At 32.6% G+C, this 20,215-nt stretch overlaps 1 protein-coding gene across 1 annotated transcript in view; it reads left to right on the top strand.

The window, feature by feature from the left end:
- LOC147065271 (putative fatty acyl-CoA reductase CG8306) overlaps positions 1–17,969 on the top strand; it is a 62,436-nt gene extending 44,467 nt beyond the window's left edge. Inside the window, exons 2-12 of the mRNA XM_085956383.1 lie at positions 10–215; positions 1,705–1,956; positions 4,904–5,049; positions 5,523–5,632; positions 6,018–6,210; positions 6,755–6,871; positions 7,631–7,750; positions 9,308–9,467; positions 15,394–15,491; positions 16,118–17,390; positions 17,653–17,969. Of these exons, the coding sequence (XP_085812509.1) occupies positions 18–215; positions 1,705–1,956; positions 4,904–5,049; positions 5,523–5,632; positions 6,018–6,210; positions 6,755–6,871; positions 7,631–7,750; positions 9,308–9,467; positions 15,394–15,491; positions 16,118–16,256 (1,533 nt within the window). The 5' untranslated portion in view covers positions 10–17 and the 3' untranslated portion in view covers positions 16,257–17,390; positions 17,653–17,969. The remainder of the gene's footprint in view (positions 1–9; positions 216–1,704; positions 1,957–4,903; positions 5,050–5,522; positions 5,633–6,017; positions 6,211–6,754; positions 6,872–7,630; positions 7,751–9,307; positions 9,468–15,393; positions 15,492–16,117; positions 17,391–17,652) is intronic.
- Positions 17,970–20,215: the final 2,246 nt, after the last annotated feature.

Here is a 20,215-nt window from a genome sequence, read left to right as displayed (position 1 = left end):
TATTTACAGATTTCAATATGTCGGAGCACTCAGACGTGACCGATTTCTATGCCTCTAAGAACATCTTCATCACCGGTGCCACCGGTTTCCTCGGATCATGCCTCATCGAAAAGCTGCTCAGGTCGATGCCCAACACCGGCACGATATACCTCCTCATGAGGCCTAAGAAGAATAAGACCATCGATGATCGACTTGCAGAGCTCACGAAGAATCTGGTAGAGTTTATTTATCATAGTATTCTTGCATATGCAGTTAAGTACGAATTGTATAACTTCAGCAGGAATATGGACAAAACATTGACAATTATGGAAAGATCATGGGGAGAACTTCATCATAATTAAGTGGTTATTACTAAGTACTAGTATTATAAAAACAATAATACAAAATGTAAGGTTTAAATGTAACGATAGGTACCTATTTTGCAGTACAACATTAAATAATCAATTATTGATGACGATCCCCTAGCGTTCTTATCGTAGTAGAATTAATTGTAAGCCCATAGAACTATGGCTCATAATTTAACTGAAAGTATTAAGCATGTACAGAGTAACAGTTAATCTGTATACGTTTAATATTTTTAACAGTTACTGTTATACTGTTATACCGTAACTTTGGTGGCGTATTGAAAGATGGCCACAATAATCAAAGATGTCGGTATGTATTGACGTTTCCTTATAGTAGCTATACAAATTAGTACGTATGATTAGAGGTTGTGATCGATAATTCTCGAGAAATAAATTTTCTGAAATTTTGAGAATTCTAATTTCTCGAGAAATTAACAATGAGATTCTGGAGAAATCAAGATGTTGTTACTAAGATGACGGCTGCAACCCGAAGAGCTAAAAAAATCTCAATGAAAAATTTTTTTTTACAGAAAAACCTAAAAAATTTAAATTTTTTCGTGGAAGATGAAATCATTTCATAATAATGTTGATTTCTCGAGAAATCATAAAACCAATTTTGAATCTTGATAATTCACAAACTGTATGATGTAGGTACCTACTGTTATTCATGATTTTTTGTGACTGGTTAGCTAAATATTCTAAATTCGTCATGGTTCAAAAAAACAAAAATCTGGCTAAAATAAATGGCTTTGTATTTATTTGGTTTTAGGCCTGACCGTCATTAAGTCATAAAACAAAACTGCCTTAAAAGTTTAGTAGCTACTTATATGGCGACTGCCTTTCGCATTTTTATCTTATTAATCTGTTTGGTGGGTTTTTCAAAAAGGGAACAGGTATCTTTGTCAGTCAACTAAGGTTATGAATGCCATCATTTTCTGACTGTTGTATTCGTCTAAGTTTGCCATCTGTTAATATGGTATGGTATACAGTTATCGCAGGGCCTGTCCCATCCACCTCCTGTGCGTCCATTGCATTCTGAAAAAGTGACTGCGGTCAGACGGTATCGTTGTCCTATATTTCTTCCAAGATAAAGCAGGTGCTGCACTGACTGTTAATGGTGTTCTATACCTCTCAATGATCCGGGATTTCCTGTGACCTCGATAGGAAGGTATGGATGTGGCATCCCGGGAGACTAAATTTACTGAACGAGTGTTCAATGATCAAACCTATATAATTTATTAAGTATGAATTGAACATCATTTAGCCTATGGAAACATCTTTATTGATGAGTTCTATAATATAATAAAATTAGAGAATTAATTTTTTTCTTGTATTCATGTATCCTGTTGTTGGTTAACAGATCTTCGAAAAACTCCTCGAATCAGCAGGGCAAGAGGTGTTCAACCGTCTGGTACCGATTGCTGGTGAAATCTCCGAAGATAATCTCGGCCTGTCTCCGGCCGATAGAAAGAAGCTCATCGATGAAATTGATGTGGTCGTTCATTCGGCGGCTACCCTGGACTTCCAACAGAACCTGAAGCCAACCGTTTCTGTTAATCTGCTTGGCACCAGAAGGGTGATGGATCTGTGCAAGGAGATGAAGAAGTTAAAGGTAGAGATCTTATTTGATATAATATAATATTTCCCCCTGTAGACTAGTAGCTGAATGTCTTGTTCATAAACCGTGGGTCGTCAGTTTGGTTCCCACATCTTGCAAATTGTATTTTGATCCACAACATGGACTAATAGGTTGAGCAAATGGCTAATGACCATTTTTCGTAAAAAAACTTTGGGACATAAGATTGTCACCGGATTATAGAACCAATTAAAAAATCATCTTCAATACATTTGTTATTATTTATGTAAGTAATTATATGAATATTTTAAACTTGTTAAAAAAATATATAGTTAACGTCTATTGCCATATGCGTAATTGCATATGGAAATGTTTACTGGGAATACTCTATCCTTACAGTAGAATTATAAAATAAATGTGATAAAATAATTGATAAATTATTTAAAGTTCATAATAATTATTCATTTATAATTATTAAATTTATATGGTACCGTTCGCACACTTTCAGACACATTTACAATTTCAAAATTTTGAATTATTGATCGGGGAATGAAATTTTATAAGTTTGCCATAATGACGTCACTAAACAACGGATTACGTTTGTACTCATGCATGCAAACGAGCAGTATTTAGCCTATAAGGTATTTGGGAATCTCATGCATACGACCCTAGGAATCCCCAAAATATATACCATTTTCATGTCTCAAAAATCTCTGAAAATAATATCATACAATTAATATTATTTTTGAATTATTAGTTAAGGGGGACATGCTCAGCGTAGGTCAAAATGGAGCTTTTGTACTATTTTCAAAGCATGATCCTGGACATACCTTAAACGTTGTAGAAAATCTATTTATATAATTTTGAAGCCTTATTATCCTTTATATTTGTTTTAAACATTTGATGACTGCATAAAGTATTTTTATTACATAAAATAGTATTCTTTTAAACCACTCGCTCTAATGTTTTAGAATATAGTCATATTTCAGTTAGTTACATTTATTAATTTTTAAACGCATTTATAAAACCATCAGTATAATTTATATCGACATTATTATATTGAAATATTTACGATAAAAAATTATATTGATAATCTCTGTGATCCCAAATTTGACAAGAATTAGGCATTTTATTATTCAAAAAATGGGTAAGATTAACACATTTGAAGATAATTCTAACGATACTCATTATAAGCTATGTCTTTGACCATTCAAGTGTGACAAACATCCTACGAATAATTATTGCTTTATAATAATTATTGACCTATGGATAAGGTAGTGTCTTTTTGAAATACGCCATTTCTTTTGGCATTCCCCAGTGGTAAAGCTACAACATATGGCCGTAGCCATAAATTGACAAACTATAATTGAAGTAGGGAGTAAAATGATGTTAACGCGCGTGTTTGAACATGTACCTACCGTTTAAAAAAAAAATTTTTTTTCCGTTTAGTAGGGACCACCCTCTAGCAACCAATAATAGTCTTTTACCTTTTACGGATTTTTCTGAAATAACATTCCATACAAAACAGAATTAACTGAAAATGAATTCAATTTTGCGTATAGATGGCTAAAAGTATTAAAAGAATGCATTGGCATCGTGTTCTGATATATTCTAAAAGTTTCAAATGTCTAGCTAGTCGGGAAGTTGGTTAAAAATCGATTGCAAGATTTGTACTGGACAAACAACCACCAGACAAACAAGAATGCGAGCTAATAAAAACGTTGTAAAATAGTACTATTTATAGGGTACCTATTAAAAAATAAAGTAATAGATTTCTGCTTTCATATATCGCCAACGACTAATTCGTTTTGTTACCTGACAGTCTGGAGTGGACCCCTTGCCAACCGGATTGATTAATTTTAACTACCTGTAAACTGTACGCTGTAATCGTCCTCTGTAAAATATAAACCATTCTCTACCCAAGTTCTTGTTTATTGGACTCACCATCCCCCAGTCATAACAGGATATAGAGCAGTCATCTAAGGTGGTCCAATTAGATAAACTGATTTGTGTGCTCTTGTATAAACTGTATAGCTTGTAGTTGTATCTCAATACTCCACCCTGATTGTGTGTTGAAGATGCAACTCAGCACGCACCGCCTAAATGAGCCCAACACTCTTATCGGTCTTATCAGCATTCTTTACAAGATGATATATCATATAAGTGTACGCTGCAATTTGATTTTTTGATAATACACACATAATTTTGAAAATCATCGGAAACACACCTATTAATTATTGAACTGGCGTTTATGTGGTAAAACTCAATTAGGTTATAGTTTTGGGTTATTTTTGTTAATTAATATTATAATAGAATTAACACAATCACTGCAGACCTTTTAATTATCACATTAAAATAACACATTAATTATATCCAATGGCCAAGTACTCCAAACGCGCCAGTCGCGGTGTTAGCACTAAATGAGTTAACAAAAATATCTTTGTTTCAAAACCAGAAACACACCTATAAGAAAAGATCTTAAAAATATAGTGGTGTACAGGACTCGAACCTGCATCCATCGTGTTCTGGTCAATGTTCTTCACTAATTTAGCCACCTGCACCTTACCTAATCATGACGAAATTAGCTAATAGTCATGCAAATGAAGCGATTCTCAAATTTTGTTAATATTGGCTACTGACTTTTGAAGTTTGTATTAAGGTACCAATAATAAGTACTTACCTTGATTCCTAGTCGACGTCAGGATCTCGCTAAATTTTAATCTTAACGTACTTGTACTACTATTTATTCAAATACTTATACATTTTTTTATTCAACAAATAATTCATAATATTCCTGAATGTAACATTCTTTATTTGAGCATACGTAGTTTTGTTTTGTGTCCTGTCACCATAATTTAAAAAAAAATTATAATAAGTAGATATGTTTCTGACATATTTCTAAATAAATTATGTACCTATTATGTTTAGTAAAGATTGTTAAAAAAACATACTTGATAATACAGTGAATATTTTCATTTGGCAGGTGATGGTTCATGTCTCCAGTGCATATGTCAGCTCGTTTAAATTAAACTGTGAAGAAATCCTCTACCCACTCACCGAGGACCCTGAGAAGATAATCGGTCTCTCCACCACACTTAAGGACAGCGCACTTGATGAATTAGAAGCCACGTAAGTGGATACTCTCATGAGAACTCACTTCCATTATAATATCTGATGAGGTGTAATTCTAGTTTGATTGTGCACATGGACCAAACCAAAGACGAAATAAAGCTTCTTCTATCCAAGTACTGTAATACAACACCAGTTCACACCTTGCCCCGGGAAGATTTATATGTTTACTCTGTACTTAACAAACCCGTGCTTACACTCTTTTGGGAATAGATGCCGGTTTTTCGGATGTCAGACATCGAAGAGGGCGCTTGCTGTGTTTCTGAACTGCGGCCATATTGATTTTTTTAAGGTCAACCGCCACTTGTGAAACTTTCTTTTATTGATGATGAATAGTCTGCAAGAATTTTTTTAGTCAAATTAATACGTTAAATTACATTCCTTACTAATGCACTATTTTGTAACATTACATATTATTATATTGATTTCAGCTTTAGTAGTTAGATACTAAATTTGTGCTATGTTTCTTCCAGATTGATTGGAAACCATCCGAACACGTACACATTCACTAAACACATGGCGGAGCACGAAGTAGCGAAATGCGCGAGCTTATTTCCATGCACCATCGTTAGGCCTAGTATGAGTGAGTGTTGAACATCATTTTTTCTATTTGTCTTATTTATGTGGAAATGAATATACCATAATATTATTTCACAGATTATATTAACATGCATGTTTTATTTCATTTCTTTTTTGGTGTCTTTGAATTTGAAGTGCGTCTTACAATTGAACCCTTCTCTGGAAATAGATTGCTATGGCGATAACGCTAGTTTTTTTATTGACGATAATTTTTTTATTGTTCTGTATTGTATTTAAAAATAAGGGTGTCTTATAATCGATGACACTTATCATTATTGATGAAATATGGTAATTAATATGCGTTGAGTACACTATTGTCAAATTGGTAAGCATTCTGTACTCTTAGTTGTGACTGATGCTAACCTACATATTTCGATTCTGTTTTTCAGTCACTGCTGCATGGAAGGAACCGATCCCGGGATGGACATCGTCAAAGAACGGCCCTCAGGGATTCCTGATGGGTGCCAGCAAAGGAGTTGTCCGAAGACTGCCAGTGGCCCGAGACCTCATCAGTGATTATATTCCCGTTGATGTTGTCGTAAATGAATTGATTGTCGCCGGTTACAAGGCTGCTAAAGACAAGTTAGTAAAATATAAAAAAAATATCTGACATGTGATGTTATTTTTATTCTAGCAGAGCGTTTCACTGTTTAAAAATAAATAAAATGACACATACTGGTGAATAATCACTGCTATATTTGTTCATATACAAGCAGACTGTTTGACCATTTAAAAACACATAAAATGACACATACTCGAGAAAGATATAATAACACAATGTGTACACTGCTTTAGTTAATCCTTACAGGGGAAGATAGAGGTCAAGTTATGACCATGAAGATATATTTTTCTTAGATAAAAAATCTGCTTTCTTATGAGAGCTATAATGAATAAGACAAGAGATTAAAATAAAGATAGCCAACCTTTGTTTAGAAAATGGCGTATGTGTACAAACAAAGTATATTTTTGATAGATTTATATTTATATTTGAGCAAAATTAACATGATTTTTTACTATGTGTAATATGATTAGTTGAGAAGTTATTAAAATAGTATACTAAATTTTCGTTAATCTAAACTAAACTGATAGCTATCTACGTTAATATGATTTTTCTTTTCGATTGTAGGGGCCCTCTCACCATCTACCACTGTACCTCCTCTACAGTTCGACCTTTCACTTGGGGTGCCATAGAAACCAAAGTCAACAAATGTCTGCACACATTTCCTCTCAAGAGTGCTGTATGGTAAGACACATTAATTTTTTACTTTCCCATTCAATTTCAATGAATTAATAATAATTATTAATAAAAATTGTATTTAAAAAACTGGCACAACAATTTTTACACACACTCAGTCTATGGTCAGCCAGACTAAAATAGGATGTTGCCTATAAGATTTTGTCAGTTGATTCTTACTTTTTGAACGGAACATGCCTCCTAATGTATTGAACATCCAAAAATATGTATCTACTCGCATCAATGGGAAGTCACCCATTAAGGCTACAGCTGACTCAATTTGAAGCCACGAAGTTTTCAAACATAGCCTGTCATCTCTATTAACTCATTAAATTAGCATTAAAAAACATATATTTTTTTTGGAAATGTATTTAAAAGTATGACTTGCTTGCTATTCGTCATGATTCCAAGAGATGAAAGTGTGTGTACAGTATACTAAATTATTTAAAACAATCGACCAGACCTAGTATAATGAGTGTAAATTAAAATATGTATACACGCTCATTTTCTATGGCCGGCCTTGCGCGCTTTGAATTGTAGACCTTGTGGCATGCATCCTGTTAATATTGTTGTGGTTTCAGTATATGTATTTCCGATTATAAATGTTTCATAATAAATGGGATATTTCTGTACCTACATCAAGAAATATGATTTCCTATAAATATATCGCAAAAATATTTTAAAAGTTATTAAAGAGTAATTATGAGTTTTTTTTTCTATTCTATCATCATATACATGTCTGCATATAATAAATTGCTTTGTTTAAAGGTATCCTCATTTAAAGTTCCTGCCTTCTATCTGGATGTTCAAACTGTCAGCCATCTTTGTCCACTTCATCCCGGCTTATATTCTTGACTTTGTCACAAAACTGTCTGGCGGACGACCCATGTGAGTTGTGTACTTATTTTATATATATAAAGACCACAAGACTTTTTGACTCCTAATACAGCATGGTAGAATTTTCTCGGTATATATCCCGTCACAGCGAAGATTTTATATGATCTCTTTAATGTCTGATGGCTCTACTATGTATAAGGCATAATTCATTTAAAATTCGAGGACAAATATATTTTTGAGCAAGTATTCTTAAATGTGAAACATGTTATTGTTTTATATTTTTTTACGACAATGGCAATTCAAACTATAACTTGTTTCAGTAATTTTTATAAGTAAATCAGAAATAAGGTTCAACCTCTTTGGTTAACAGCAATATTATTATGTTATGTAAAAATCATAGAAAGTTGTGTGTCGACGGGCTTGTTCTATAACATTTATTTGTGTGATGTTGTGACCTCATTCCTCACATAAGCTGCAAAAAACAACGTACATATTTTGATGATGTGTATCATTTTTAGAATATAATTTAGTGCGGACATTGAATGTGGTGGCAAAACCTTTGCCATCAGACCCTTTCTGTGGACAAAGCAATGTGTCAATTGAATATTAAGATTCAACCTTTGAAGCTAAGCCACTATTGCTGCATTTGGTCTTGAGGGTGGAAGGAGGTTCCGCAGACAACGTGCAACGTGTCAATAGCATTTAAGTCATAGTTAAGAAAACCTAGAAATATGTACATCTTATAACTAATCTTAAAGTGCATTGCAAACCTAAATTTACATCAATATAATTTTTTACGATCAGTAAACTCGTCCGTGCGAACCGACGTATAAGCATTTCCCGCAGCCCGAAGGAATGTTTACGTGTCAGGTTTCACCTGTTGTATTACAAGAATTAACAAGTAAATGGTGCATTTCTGCTACTTTGTAGTGAGAAATCCATTATTTAATTGATAACATTTGTGTCATAGTCAAATTTTGCAGACAAAATTCTAAGAAAAAATCCACGGTGTGGGAACAAAACAACGGTCAATCAACCCACGCCGTTTCTGATATTTCCTTTGTCTTCTTTTAATATAAAAACAAATGTCACAATACAACAGTATCTAGTATCTTCAAATCGTTCAAACTAATTACACGCTTCTCGTTTCGACGTAAAGTAATTTTCATTGCAAACACAATCTTCGTAAATATTATTTGTAAACTTCTCTTTGTACGATCTGTAATTGAATTTGTATTTTGTTTGTTAAGGGATAATAAATTTGGGCTACTTTATCACGCATCAAAACCCTTCTGTTCATTCGTAACCTACCCATCATCACACTACCTTACTACAGTCTTAATAACTCCCCCAAATGTAAATTCAAATGCAATAAATTCCTATGAAAAATGTTTGAATTTCTCTCTATCAACAACACCATCTTAAGGACTTCACAATTGTTCCGCACTTTCCTAGAGAAACACGGCTTAGATAACATTGTCTGACCTTAAATCCTTGTCTGACCTTATGTGAGCTGATATGTTACAAAGACATAAAATCTGTAGGATCAAAAAAATATCATTTTAACTGTCAAATATTTTCATGATACATATATCTAATATTTTCCAGCCTTGTCCGTCTCCACACAAACGTGAACTCCTCATTGAACCGATTGGAGAAGTTTATCTTCACGGAATGGAAGTTCGACAACACCAAAACGATGGAATTAAATCGGACCCTAAGCGAAGTGGACAAGAAGAAATTCCAGATTGATATTTCTACACTTCAGGTTTGTTTGCGCACTTATGATAAAATCTAATGAAATATGGTGGAAATAATTTCCAAAAAAGACTGACCATCAGAGTCTAGATTCGCTTTCCATGCAGTCGGGTCCTCTGCATGTGAAACGTGTGCGGTACTATTGTCGCCATAAAGCTTTGTTTTGCACATTTGGTACCCATGAATGATGTACTGTGTGGCAAGTTTAACGTGAAGCGTGGCCGTTTCGAGAACTATAATATGGATATAGATCGCAGCGCCACGACGGCAGCCATGACACTTCAACTTATCATTTTCGCACTGTATCTCGTGAATCTCTGTTTTGTATACAATCATGCATACTACATTCATGAGTGTGTAGTAGCAAAACAATATTTTTCTATTGTTTCCCAAAATAATCTCTTATACCAATGATTGTTTTCTTACACTTCAACTGTCTTTAAAAACTGTTTCACATAATTTACCCAACGCCAAATTGTCTTCTATATATCTATTATATCGTCATTATCATCATCAACCTGAATCGATCCATTGTAGGTGAAGGCCTATCCCCTCAGTCCTATATATTGCGTTGCTATATTTATCAAAATTTGTGATATTATATACCATGATCAAACTCTGTCAATCCATTGCTTGATGAAGGTCTCCCCTAGCTGATTCCATTTCCCTCGAATCAATGCTTTGGTGCATTTATAAAAAAATTGTAATATCATATACTTACCTATATTCATTTCATCGTTATCATCATAAGCCTGGATCAATCCTCTGCTGAATGAAGGCCACTCTAAGCTGATTCGTAGTATTGCGTTGCTATATTTATCAAAATTGGTAACACATCTTAGTGAGTATATTTTACAGAACAATGCAAGGCTAATCCCACATTAAGAATTCTCCTGACATATTTAACTCTTTTACTCCCAGCTGATTTAGCCTAGCATATGCGAAAACTCCCAAGCGTTTTTTGACAACAAATCGTCGATTTAGTTTTTTTTAAATAACTAATTCTACACATGTTTTAAAAATTTGAAACTTTTTTTGTGTGTTCTCAATGGTGTATAAAGCAATAATAAGTAATAATATTGATAGTTTACATCAATAAAACAAAAGAAAAAAATAATGTATCAATATTTATTTAGAAATGAACGGATAAAACTATGTTTGAACAACAAAACAAGTGTGACAACATTTTTTTATTTATAATTGATATATCAAATTTTATAATATAATCTATCCTTATGTAGTAACAGAAAAAAAAATAAACATATTATTATTTCTCTATGAAATAGAATTTTTATAAAGTAATCAAAAAAAATCGTATAGTGTCAAGGTATTCAAGAATATTATTCAATTCACGAAATCGCAAGAGAATTCGATACAGTATCGACGACTAACTGATATGGAATGAAGTAATTTCAAAAAATAAGTCTCAAAGCACTAAATCATTTATAATATTATTTATATTCATGTATTTTTTCACCATCATACCAAAAATACAGTGGCATCCATTGTTAGTTCAAAAATTACAAATTTCATTTTGTAATGTGATATATGAATCATAAAACAACTAAAAGAAATATCAGAATTTAAAATGTGTCATAAAAATAATGTTTTATTATTTTTATGACCCTCTTTGGTCTCAAGTTCGACAGCAGAGCAATTATGACTTGTGAGTTATTAGGGTATGGCATAATTATAAACAATGCCGACACTAAAATAAATGTTAGTCACCACCCAACACACAGTGAATATAAAGGCCCATCCTGACCAGAAACTTGTGTTGTCAACCTCATAAAATTTAACGATAATTATCATATTTTATTGGACCATAAATTACATTAATCGTTTGTTGAACTAAGTTGACAAATGTTGGGGTTGACAACATCGTCCTCACTGAAAGAAACTTGTGGCGACATTATAAAATGAGGTCAGCCATCATAAAAATAATCACTTTAGTCCGTAAGTTTTAATTGCTTTTATCGTATTGAGGATCGAATTTCTGTCGCGCGACTCGAGTCACCACTTGTTTCGAGGCGTGCGGTAAAAAATCAAAGGAGTTAGCAACACACTTTAATGAATGATCATTAATAATTTATTGTTAATAAAATTCGCATACCAGTTGATTTTAATATGAAGTGCTACGTAAGTAGGTAGGTACAGGAATTTAGTGATACATATCGACTATGTATTTTTTACTCTTTATTTTCCCGTGTAGGTAGCGATTGCCAATCAATTGGAGCATATGTCTAGCACTTATTTTGATTACTTATTTATTACGCATTTTGTGACATTTTTTACAGAATCAAAATAATAGTATTTTACTCTCCGAAATCTCGAAAAAAAAATCTGAGAAACAACGCGTACGTATTATAAAGCAGTGGTTTCCAAACTTCATATTACTACGCCTCCCTTTAAAAAAAATCTAATCTTGGCGCCCCAGCCCTTTATTTCATTAAATAATACAGATACCATTGGAGTATTGGAGAAAAGAAACAGTAGGTACCTGTCAATGCGGTCAAAAAATTAATACTCGCAAATATCGGTACCAATTATCATAAATTATCAAATGATGTTTGTCCAAACAATCGAATATCAATCAATATTGGCATCGAAAGAAAGTATTGATACCGGCAATATATCGATATCGGTACACAAAGTAGGTATCTATATTTTTTGGACGGATTTAATTTTATTGTAGTTGTCATTCATTTTATATATTTCATTGAGTGAACACGTGAAACAACGGCGGTGGTTCTTTTGTTTTTTTGTTATTACATATTAGTCGTGGCAATCATGGCACATTGGGACAATGATAAATTATTACAGCTATTGAACGTTACAGAGAAGAAAGGTGTGTATGGGACCCAAAACATCCCAATCACAAGTGCCGCAATTCCAACCACGACGCTTGGGTAAATATATCCAATGCGGTTGGAATTGAAAATACATTAGAAGTAAAAAGAAAAATAAAAAATTTGTGCTCGCAATTCTACAGGGAGAGAAAAAAAATTGGCGATTTAAAGAAATCTGGCGCCGCAACTACATATGTTTCAAAGTGGTTTGCCTATGACTATTTACTGTTTCTGAAAGACAAAAATAACGTCCAACCATTTAAAGAAGGCGGACTCGGGACTGAGGTAAGATAATAATACTTATAATAGGTATATCTTTAACAAAATTGTACCTAGTTATTATTTTTACGGGGATTGACAAAAATATTCTCGGTAAATGTGCCGCAGAGGTGGACATCAGATTTTACAACTTTATTTTTAGACCAAACTAAACCTAACCTAACCTACCCCAACCTAATATTACATCATACTTATAATCTTAGTTTGTGATAATGGTGTATCAAAATGTATGAAAATTTCAAATTTTCAATTAACGATTATTGGATCGAAAAGCCGATGCGCCGGCAGAAAAAAGTATTTATTATAATTGTCTACACGGAATAAACTGTATACTGTGTGTGTGTCGTAAAAAAATATATAATAGCTCATGTCCAGTGAGGGAGCGAGTTTTACATATAGTCCGGGTAGTATTGGGTGGTAGGTTATTTATTATCTTATTCATACGTATTTAACATTCAACAATGGTTAATAATGATAACTTATAAATCAAAAACAGTAGTAAAGTTATAAACACATTTTATCATAATATAGCTTGTAGGGAAATGGTTTTCAAATACAACGCTGCGGTGCGGCCACATGTGAGTCATAATAGCTTGTTTTAGGAATTATTAATATTCCATAAATATAATTCAATTATAATTACACTCTTTGTTAGTTCGCTAATTGGAGATTGATATTAACGTAAAACGACTTGTAGTTGTGTTACCTTTAGTGTGCATATCAGATATAATTACTTAATATTAAGATGGTGGTGGTAATTAGGGATTGCAATACCGGATGAATATATTAATATATTCCGGTATTCGTCAAAACATAATATTATAGAAAAAAAAGAAGTACTTACCCATAAATTTAAAATCTATTTCAAAACACTATTTTATTACAACCAAAGTACCTACCTACATTTATTATGTTGACATTAATTTATAAATATATATACATAGATCATGATATTTAAGAACTGCTATTTTTTACAAAAATACTATTAATCTGAGCACAGCAAAATCCATCTCAAATTCAACGTTAGTTGTATGTACTATTAACATTGGACCAATAGTTATAGAATAATTTGAAATTTTCCAGGAATGTTTTCTTTTTTGAAATAATATGTTGATTCATCGCGACAATTGTATAAGTATATTAATTGAGGGATTTTATTTTAATATTATTTAACTACATTGTCGTCCTGTCCTATACATTAAATTTAATATAGTATGTAGTAGTAAGTAATGACAAAATAATATTACATTCATTTTCGAAAAACATAAACGTGTACTTACGGTTTCTTAATATCGTAAATACCGGTATATTGGATTTTTGAAACTGGTATTTAGTTATCGATAAATAATTGAATACCGGTTATGAAATATGTACCGGTATTGAAATCCCTAATTGCATCATTATTATAACACGCGAGCAGTGTTCGAACTAAAATTTTCAAAATATCAGTAGATTGACAAAAATGTACGAAATTCAACGATTGTGTTTGGTGAAAGCGTGCATATTGACAGAAGCTCACAATTAGTGTCTTTTAAAAAATCATGTAAAAAGTGACTTTTATTCTTCACAAATACAATAATTTCTTCTTTTCCTGACCAAAATTTCAGTAGACATGGCAACACTGCGCGCGAGCAATAAAAAATATAACGATAATTCTTTGATAGGTAAGAACAATGACATTGGGTAAGAATGATTACGATTACTGACTCTTTCCTGTACTCTGAGTCATGTTACATGTACCTACCTACATCTGCATCGAGGTTTGATTTAAAATAAGACAATGATATCGATTATTATCGTATTGGTATGGTTTATCTTTTTATTAAGAATTTATAGTAAAGTAAAATAATAATTTGGATGTCGTTTTTTTCTCTAAGGTTTATATCGACCAAATTGAAGTAGGTACTAACCTACATCCACCTATTTTCGGTTAGCCGTGTCAGATCACCAACGCCTTTGAGATTGCAATATAGGTAGCTATAAGTACATATAATATTTATTTGGGCGACTTAAACCTACCCACTGTAATAGGTACCTACAGTTTAAAGAGTGCATGATCCCAGCCGCAAATATCGAGCGCCTTTTGATAGGTAGGTATAGCAGGTGTCAAATGCGAATAAATAATAATAATCAGGCGAACGTTCCGTGGCTTACAAGAAAAAATGATGTTGCGCGACACGTTGCCTCTCTGTGTGGACAAATGAGCAACGTCGACAAGTAGCAACACCTTCGATTTTATTACCCTATTCCGAGACATAGTCGTTAAATTTTATGAGGTTGGCGACAAAAGTGTCCGGTGTAGTCTCACTTTAATGCTTTGTCTACATGAACGAAATATGACGGGAAAAAATTTGGAATAAATCGTAAATTTGGTTCCAAACTTTCGGCCGATGGATCGGCCCAGATGGAGTTTTCGCATAGGTATGGTGGGCCGAAATATCGGCCCCGTGGGAGTAAAAGGGTTATTGAAGTCCTCATGATTACTGAGAACAAATGTATATAATATCGTCTTTGTTCTGGCAGAACACACTAACTAGAGAATACTAGTTTTGAGTAATTTGACTTTGAAGTTGTTAAAATGTTTGAAATGGTCTATCATGTGAGTTTATTAAGTAATCGTAAAAAGGATGACTTTAAAATAAAGACTATTTATTTATTAAGAAGGTTTCCAGACGGTAAAGTTTGAAATAAGGAACATTTTGGTATAACTAACTCAATATGTCATTTTTTCGAATTAGTGTCATCTGCCAGAACAGTGACGATATATCTGTCAATAATCTATTAATTGCTTCAATGTGTATTTTGCAGTGGGAGGAGTACTTCATGGACTTGACTTTGGGAGTGCGGAGATATCTGAACAAGGAAACTGTCAAAAATCTCCCAGCGGCTCGTTCAAAAGACACCATGTAAGTGTTATTTCAGTGTTATATTTTTATTATCATTATTATAATACCACGCCATCAGTGGAGAAATGGTAGAACATTTGCTTCTGAAATCATAAATCGCAGTTAGGGAATGCACAAAAATAAATGCATTCATTACCTTCTGGGAGTGGTTGTAAGAAGTTGATTCTCGATTGCAAAGGAAAATGGGTTAAAGAATAATATGTTTTAAAGTTTGTCATCTAAACGCAACACGTATTCAGTATGTATTGGTAATATTTGAGGACATTTAGGAGGTCTTGTATACCTTGCGTTTTATAGCTTACCCCTTATTAAGTCATAAAACAAGACTTCTGTCATAGCTATGGTCTATTGCAACTAGTTTTCACATTTCTATCTTATTAATCTGTTCTATGGTCATAGTAATCAATCCCGCATCTTGAAAATTTAGATGTTTCACGTTAATTTTTTTCTCTACCATTATCTTTGTCTTACCTTACCATGTCTCTTTGAGAAAGCTTTAAACGAACTGTCATTGCACTGATTACGCATATAATTTAGGATTGAGCAATTATCTCAGTTTTGCAGAAACATTACATGTAAATAAATATATATTGCTGTATTTTAAATTGCTTTCACTTGTTTTTCAGTCTAATGATTCTCCACTTGTGCCTGCAAGCCTTGATTCACTTTGGCGTCTGGTACGCCACGTCATCCATCCTCGGAATGACCCTGCGGCAATGCGCGTGGATAGTTCCCGTCTCCTACATCCTTTTAGGCTTACTGTAGACACTAAGAACTGCTTGTAGTTAATAAAACCACAATATCTACTTGTCTCACAGGTGGATTTACCAAATATCTTTCTCCCCTCATGTTCCCCCTCTGTCATGGTAATACCTAATAGTCGTGGTATCATTCTAAATATGTACAATAAAGTGAAAATGTTTTATTACAAATAATAAATATCCGACACTCGTTAATGATGTTTATGTATATATGGTGAAGGTTAGAATCCCTGACGGCCAGGGATAATTTGCAATTTATTTCTTCGTATTCTAAGAATTGTAACGTAAGGTTCAATGTATTATGCATAACACCATTCGTCAGACAACATGGAATTCACCTCCACCCAAATTAAATTTCATTTCATGTTTAATTTGTCATTCAATATTTTTTTTTAACCTTTTCTATGCCTGACAGATATTACTACGGGAGTATCTGACAGGACGCAGGTTTTTAACGACACACGTTGAATGTAGAGCGAAGCTCTACTAAAATCGCTGTAATACTGATAATTTGTGGCTTAGTATGTCATAATTATTCAAACAGATGTCACTGTGTATTTTTTTTAGTTTAGCAAATCATTCGACAGTGACTAGTATCCGAGTTTAAAGTCGGACGAGATAACTCGCGAAATTTGTATGTGCGGCCTCATAGAGCGACAATACGCGTTGAAGGCATAGAACCGGTTAATATAGTGCTTACTTTTTGCAAGACTTTGAAGTTTTCGTGAGAAGCTTTACTTATTTTCAGTATTGATATTGGAAATTATTTTTCACTACTTATGTAATGAGGCGTCTATTTCCAAAAACCTATAAGTCCACATAATATGGTTAAAATCTAATATAAAATAAATATATATTCAATGTGTAATTTCAAACAATATGTAATGATTCTTCTGAACTTTCAAAATCCGCCAAAGGCATATGAAAAAAATATTTTAAACATAACAACTTAGAAAAACTGATAATTTTTAAATGATACAAATAAATATCGATTTGTCGCAATTTCATTTTGCTTATATTTATTACAATAAAGGATTTATCGGCTAAACAAATAAGCATATTGTTCTAATTTAAAACAAACTATTGACCATTGGAAAATGTTGTTTACCTATAATATTTAATTGTGAACTTCTTGGTAGTTCGTCGCTATAGGATTGGTTTGTCGAATATCCGTTTTTGTCGAAATCGACCTTTTAATGCAGAATGATTTTTTGTATCTAAATGGACCTGAACCATCCTTTTCTTTAAATTGCTTTCTAATGAAAACAGCATTCATATGCTGTAAAAACAACAATTTAAATACCTCCCATGAATTTAAATATAGGATATTGTAATTTGTTTTTCATCTACTGAACATTTTACATTTGGTCTATTCGACAAACCAATCCTACAGCCACGAGTTGAAAATAAGTGCCTCATAGAAAATAAGTTTCGAATTATTTTTCTATTACGCATTGTTGTTTAAGTTATTTCCAGTTTTCATTCCATATTTACTATATTATAGTTACTCTGAGGTATTCAAGATTCAAAAAGAATATATTTTTTACTTTTATGCACATACTAATAATAGTATAGTATGTATCTAGATATCAGTGGCGAGGTTGAAGGTGGGCTATTGAGATCACACATAAATAGTGCACACTGAACTTTGTCAGTCATACTTATTTGTTTTTATTGAACTAAGAATACAAATCACAGATAGCGTTAATTAGTTTTTTAAATCCAATTAATTCCTGCCTAACCAAGCCATAATCGATAAAAAATATTATTCTATCTATAAAATATCTAAAATTATGTATGATTTAACCTTTTCTATGCCTCACGATATTACTATGGCAGTATCTGGCCACAGATTTTTAATAACACATGTTGAATGTAGGAAGCTCTTACTAAATTCGCTGTCATATCGAAAATTTGTGGCTCAGTATTTCATAATTATTAACAGATGTCACTATGTTTAATTTTTTAGATTATGCAAATCAATCGACAGTGGCTAGTAATTTGAGTTTAAAGTTGGACGAGATAACTTGCGAAATTTGTATGTGCGGCCCGTCGATCACGGCTTCATAGAGCGAGATAACTCGAAGGCATAATTTTAGTTATTTTATAGATAGACAAATAATTTGTGAATAATATAACGCACCGATCTCGGATACATTCCAACCATTTGGGCAGTAGGAACGAGTCAAACTGCTGTGACGATAGGTCTATACCAATCTGTCCACAACTCGAGCTGTAATAAACCTGAAGTCTACTTTTGTATAAAAATAATATATATACTACTATGTATATGGTGTTTCTGTAGTGAAACTAAGTTAATATAATTTTGAACATACATAGGAATCATTATTTAGAATTTTGTATGTTATTATTTTTGTATCATTAGAATAATATATTTGCAGAGAAAATATAATTATTTTATAAGAGAAATATGTAATTCTTTATTACCCCATAACCAGTGTTTTTTTTTTTAGAAAAGTCGGATGTCTTGTGTATTTTAATGCTATTTTTAACTTCTTGATGAACGTCACTTACGGTGACTTACAGAGATTAAGAAATAAAAATAATAATAATAAACATGTCACTCGTTTTTCTCACTTCTACAAAGGCAGCTTAAGGTTAATCATTGTTTAACTCGTTGACCACAGAGCATTTAATTACTATTTAATTACATTTAAATAACATGCTAGTTATATGAAATGGTCAATTAATGAGGGCAGACGGGTGTGCTGTCTGCGTGGAAAGGATTAAGGTCACTTATGGACTTAGACATTACTATGCATTTGGCCCTTAGTTAAAGATGAAAATCCTTAAGGCGTATGGGTTGATTTGCAAGAATCAAATTTGACGTAAGCGACAAGCCTTGGAACAAAATAAACATGTTATTGTTATAGGTATATAGAAGCATTATAATATAACATTTCAATCTACAGTGCAATATGAATGTGTCTGTAGTCTGCCGCCGCCAGCGAATTTGAACGAAATCAGGGGTTTTGAAAGTATTATTTAATAAAATAATATTTTTTTCCAAACAAATTTTATAAATTTTTGTAAGTAGTAGGTAGAATAAATTATAAGAATAAAAATAGTAGACCTCCAAATAAGAACGTCATATTATTGATATTCTAAATTTGTGAAATGATACATTTTCTTGAACCTATCATATTATTATTGTAGGCCCACCAAATTCAGTGCAAATATTTTTCAAAAAAAATCTAATACTTATGTATGTTTCTGAGGTATTTCAAATATGTATAGGTATGTATTATATAATTTTCCCACGGCAAATTCAGTGTGTATGTATAAAAAAACGAAGGTGTGAACAAAATAATTTTATTAATTTTCATCTAACATTACAAATTATACGTTTAACAATTTGTTGCCTGACATAAAAAATAATGAAAAATTTATATATTTTTCGACTGTTTTGTATCAGTATGGCTCCCTAGAGCTAGAGCCCACTCCCACTAGAGCTCACAAACTTTACTTTATACAACCGTTTATAAAAAAAATGTGTGGTGTTTTAAAGTACCGACAGGCAATTTGGACCACTCTTTTTCTGCAAGCATATATATTTTTAGATATAAGTTGAAGGCAAATGTAAGTCATAAAAGGGTAAAAATAAAACTATATTTTAGTTTATTCATAATCACTCGAACAACTACTGGATTCTGGCTCCCTCCACTCTTCTTGGTGTCTAGTTCTTGGTACATGCACGTGCCGGACGTGGTAGCAAAGAACTAGGGAACCTAGTATAAGCATACATACATGGTATCATGTATGTACTATGTAGTATGATTCGTATCGTATGATGTATATCTCGTGTACATCGAGCGCATGCTCATCGGCCTTTGTGCCTTTCAAAACTCTGAGCCGTAGATCAGTATTGTTTGGATTCATGTCTTTTTTATCAGAATTTTTGAATATTTTGAGAAGATAAGTACTATTATTTTGTCCCAAACT

This window comes from Rhyacophila brunnea, unplaced genomic scaffold (assembly GCF_057557595.1).
Source record: "Rhyacophila brunnea isolate RB1 unplaced genomic scaffold, BYU_Rbru_1.0 scaffold_6, whole genome shotgun sequence".
Classification (NCBI taxonomy): Eukaryota; Metazoa; Arthropoda; class Insecta; order Trichoptera; family Rhyacophilidae; genus Rhyacophila; species Rhyacophila brunnea.
This window is presented reverse-complemented; position numbering and strand designations above follow the sequence as displayed.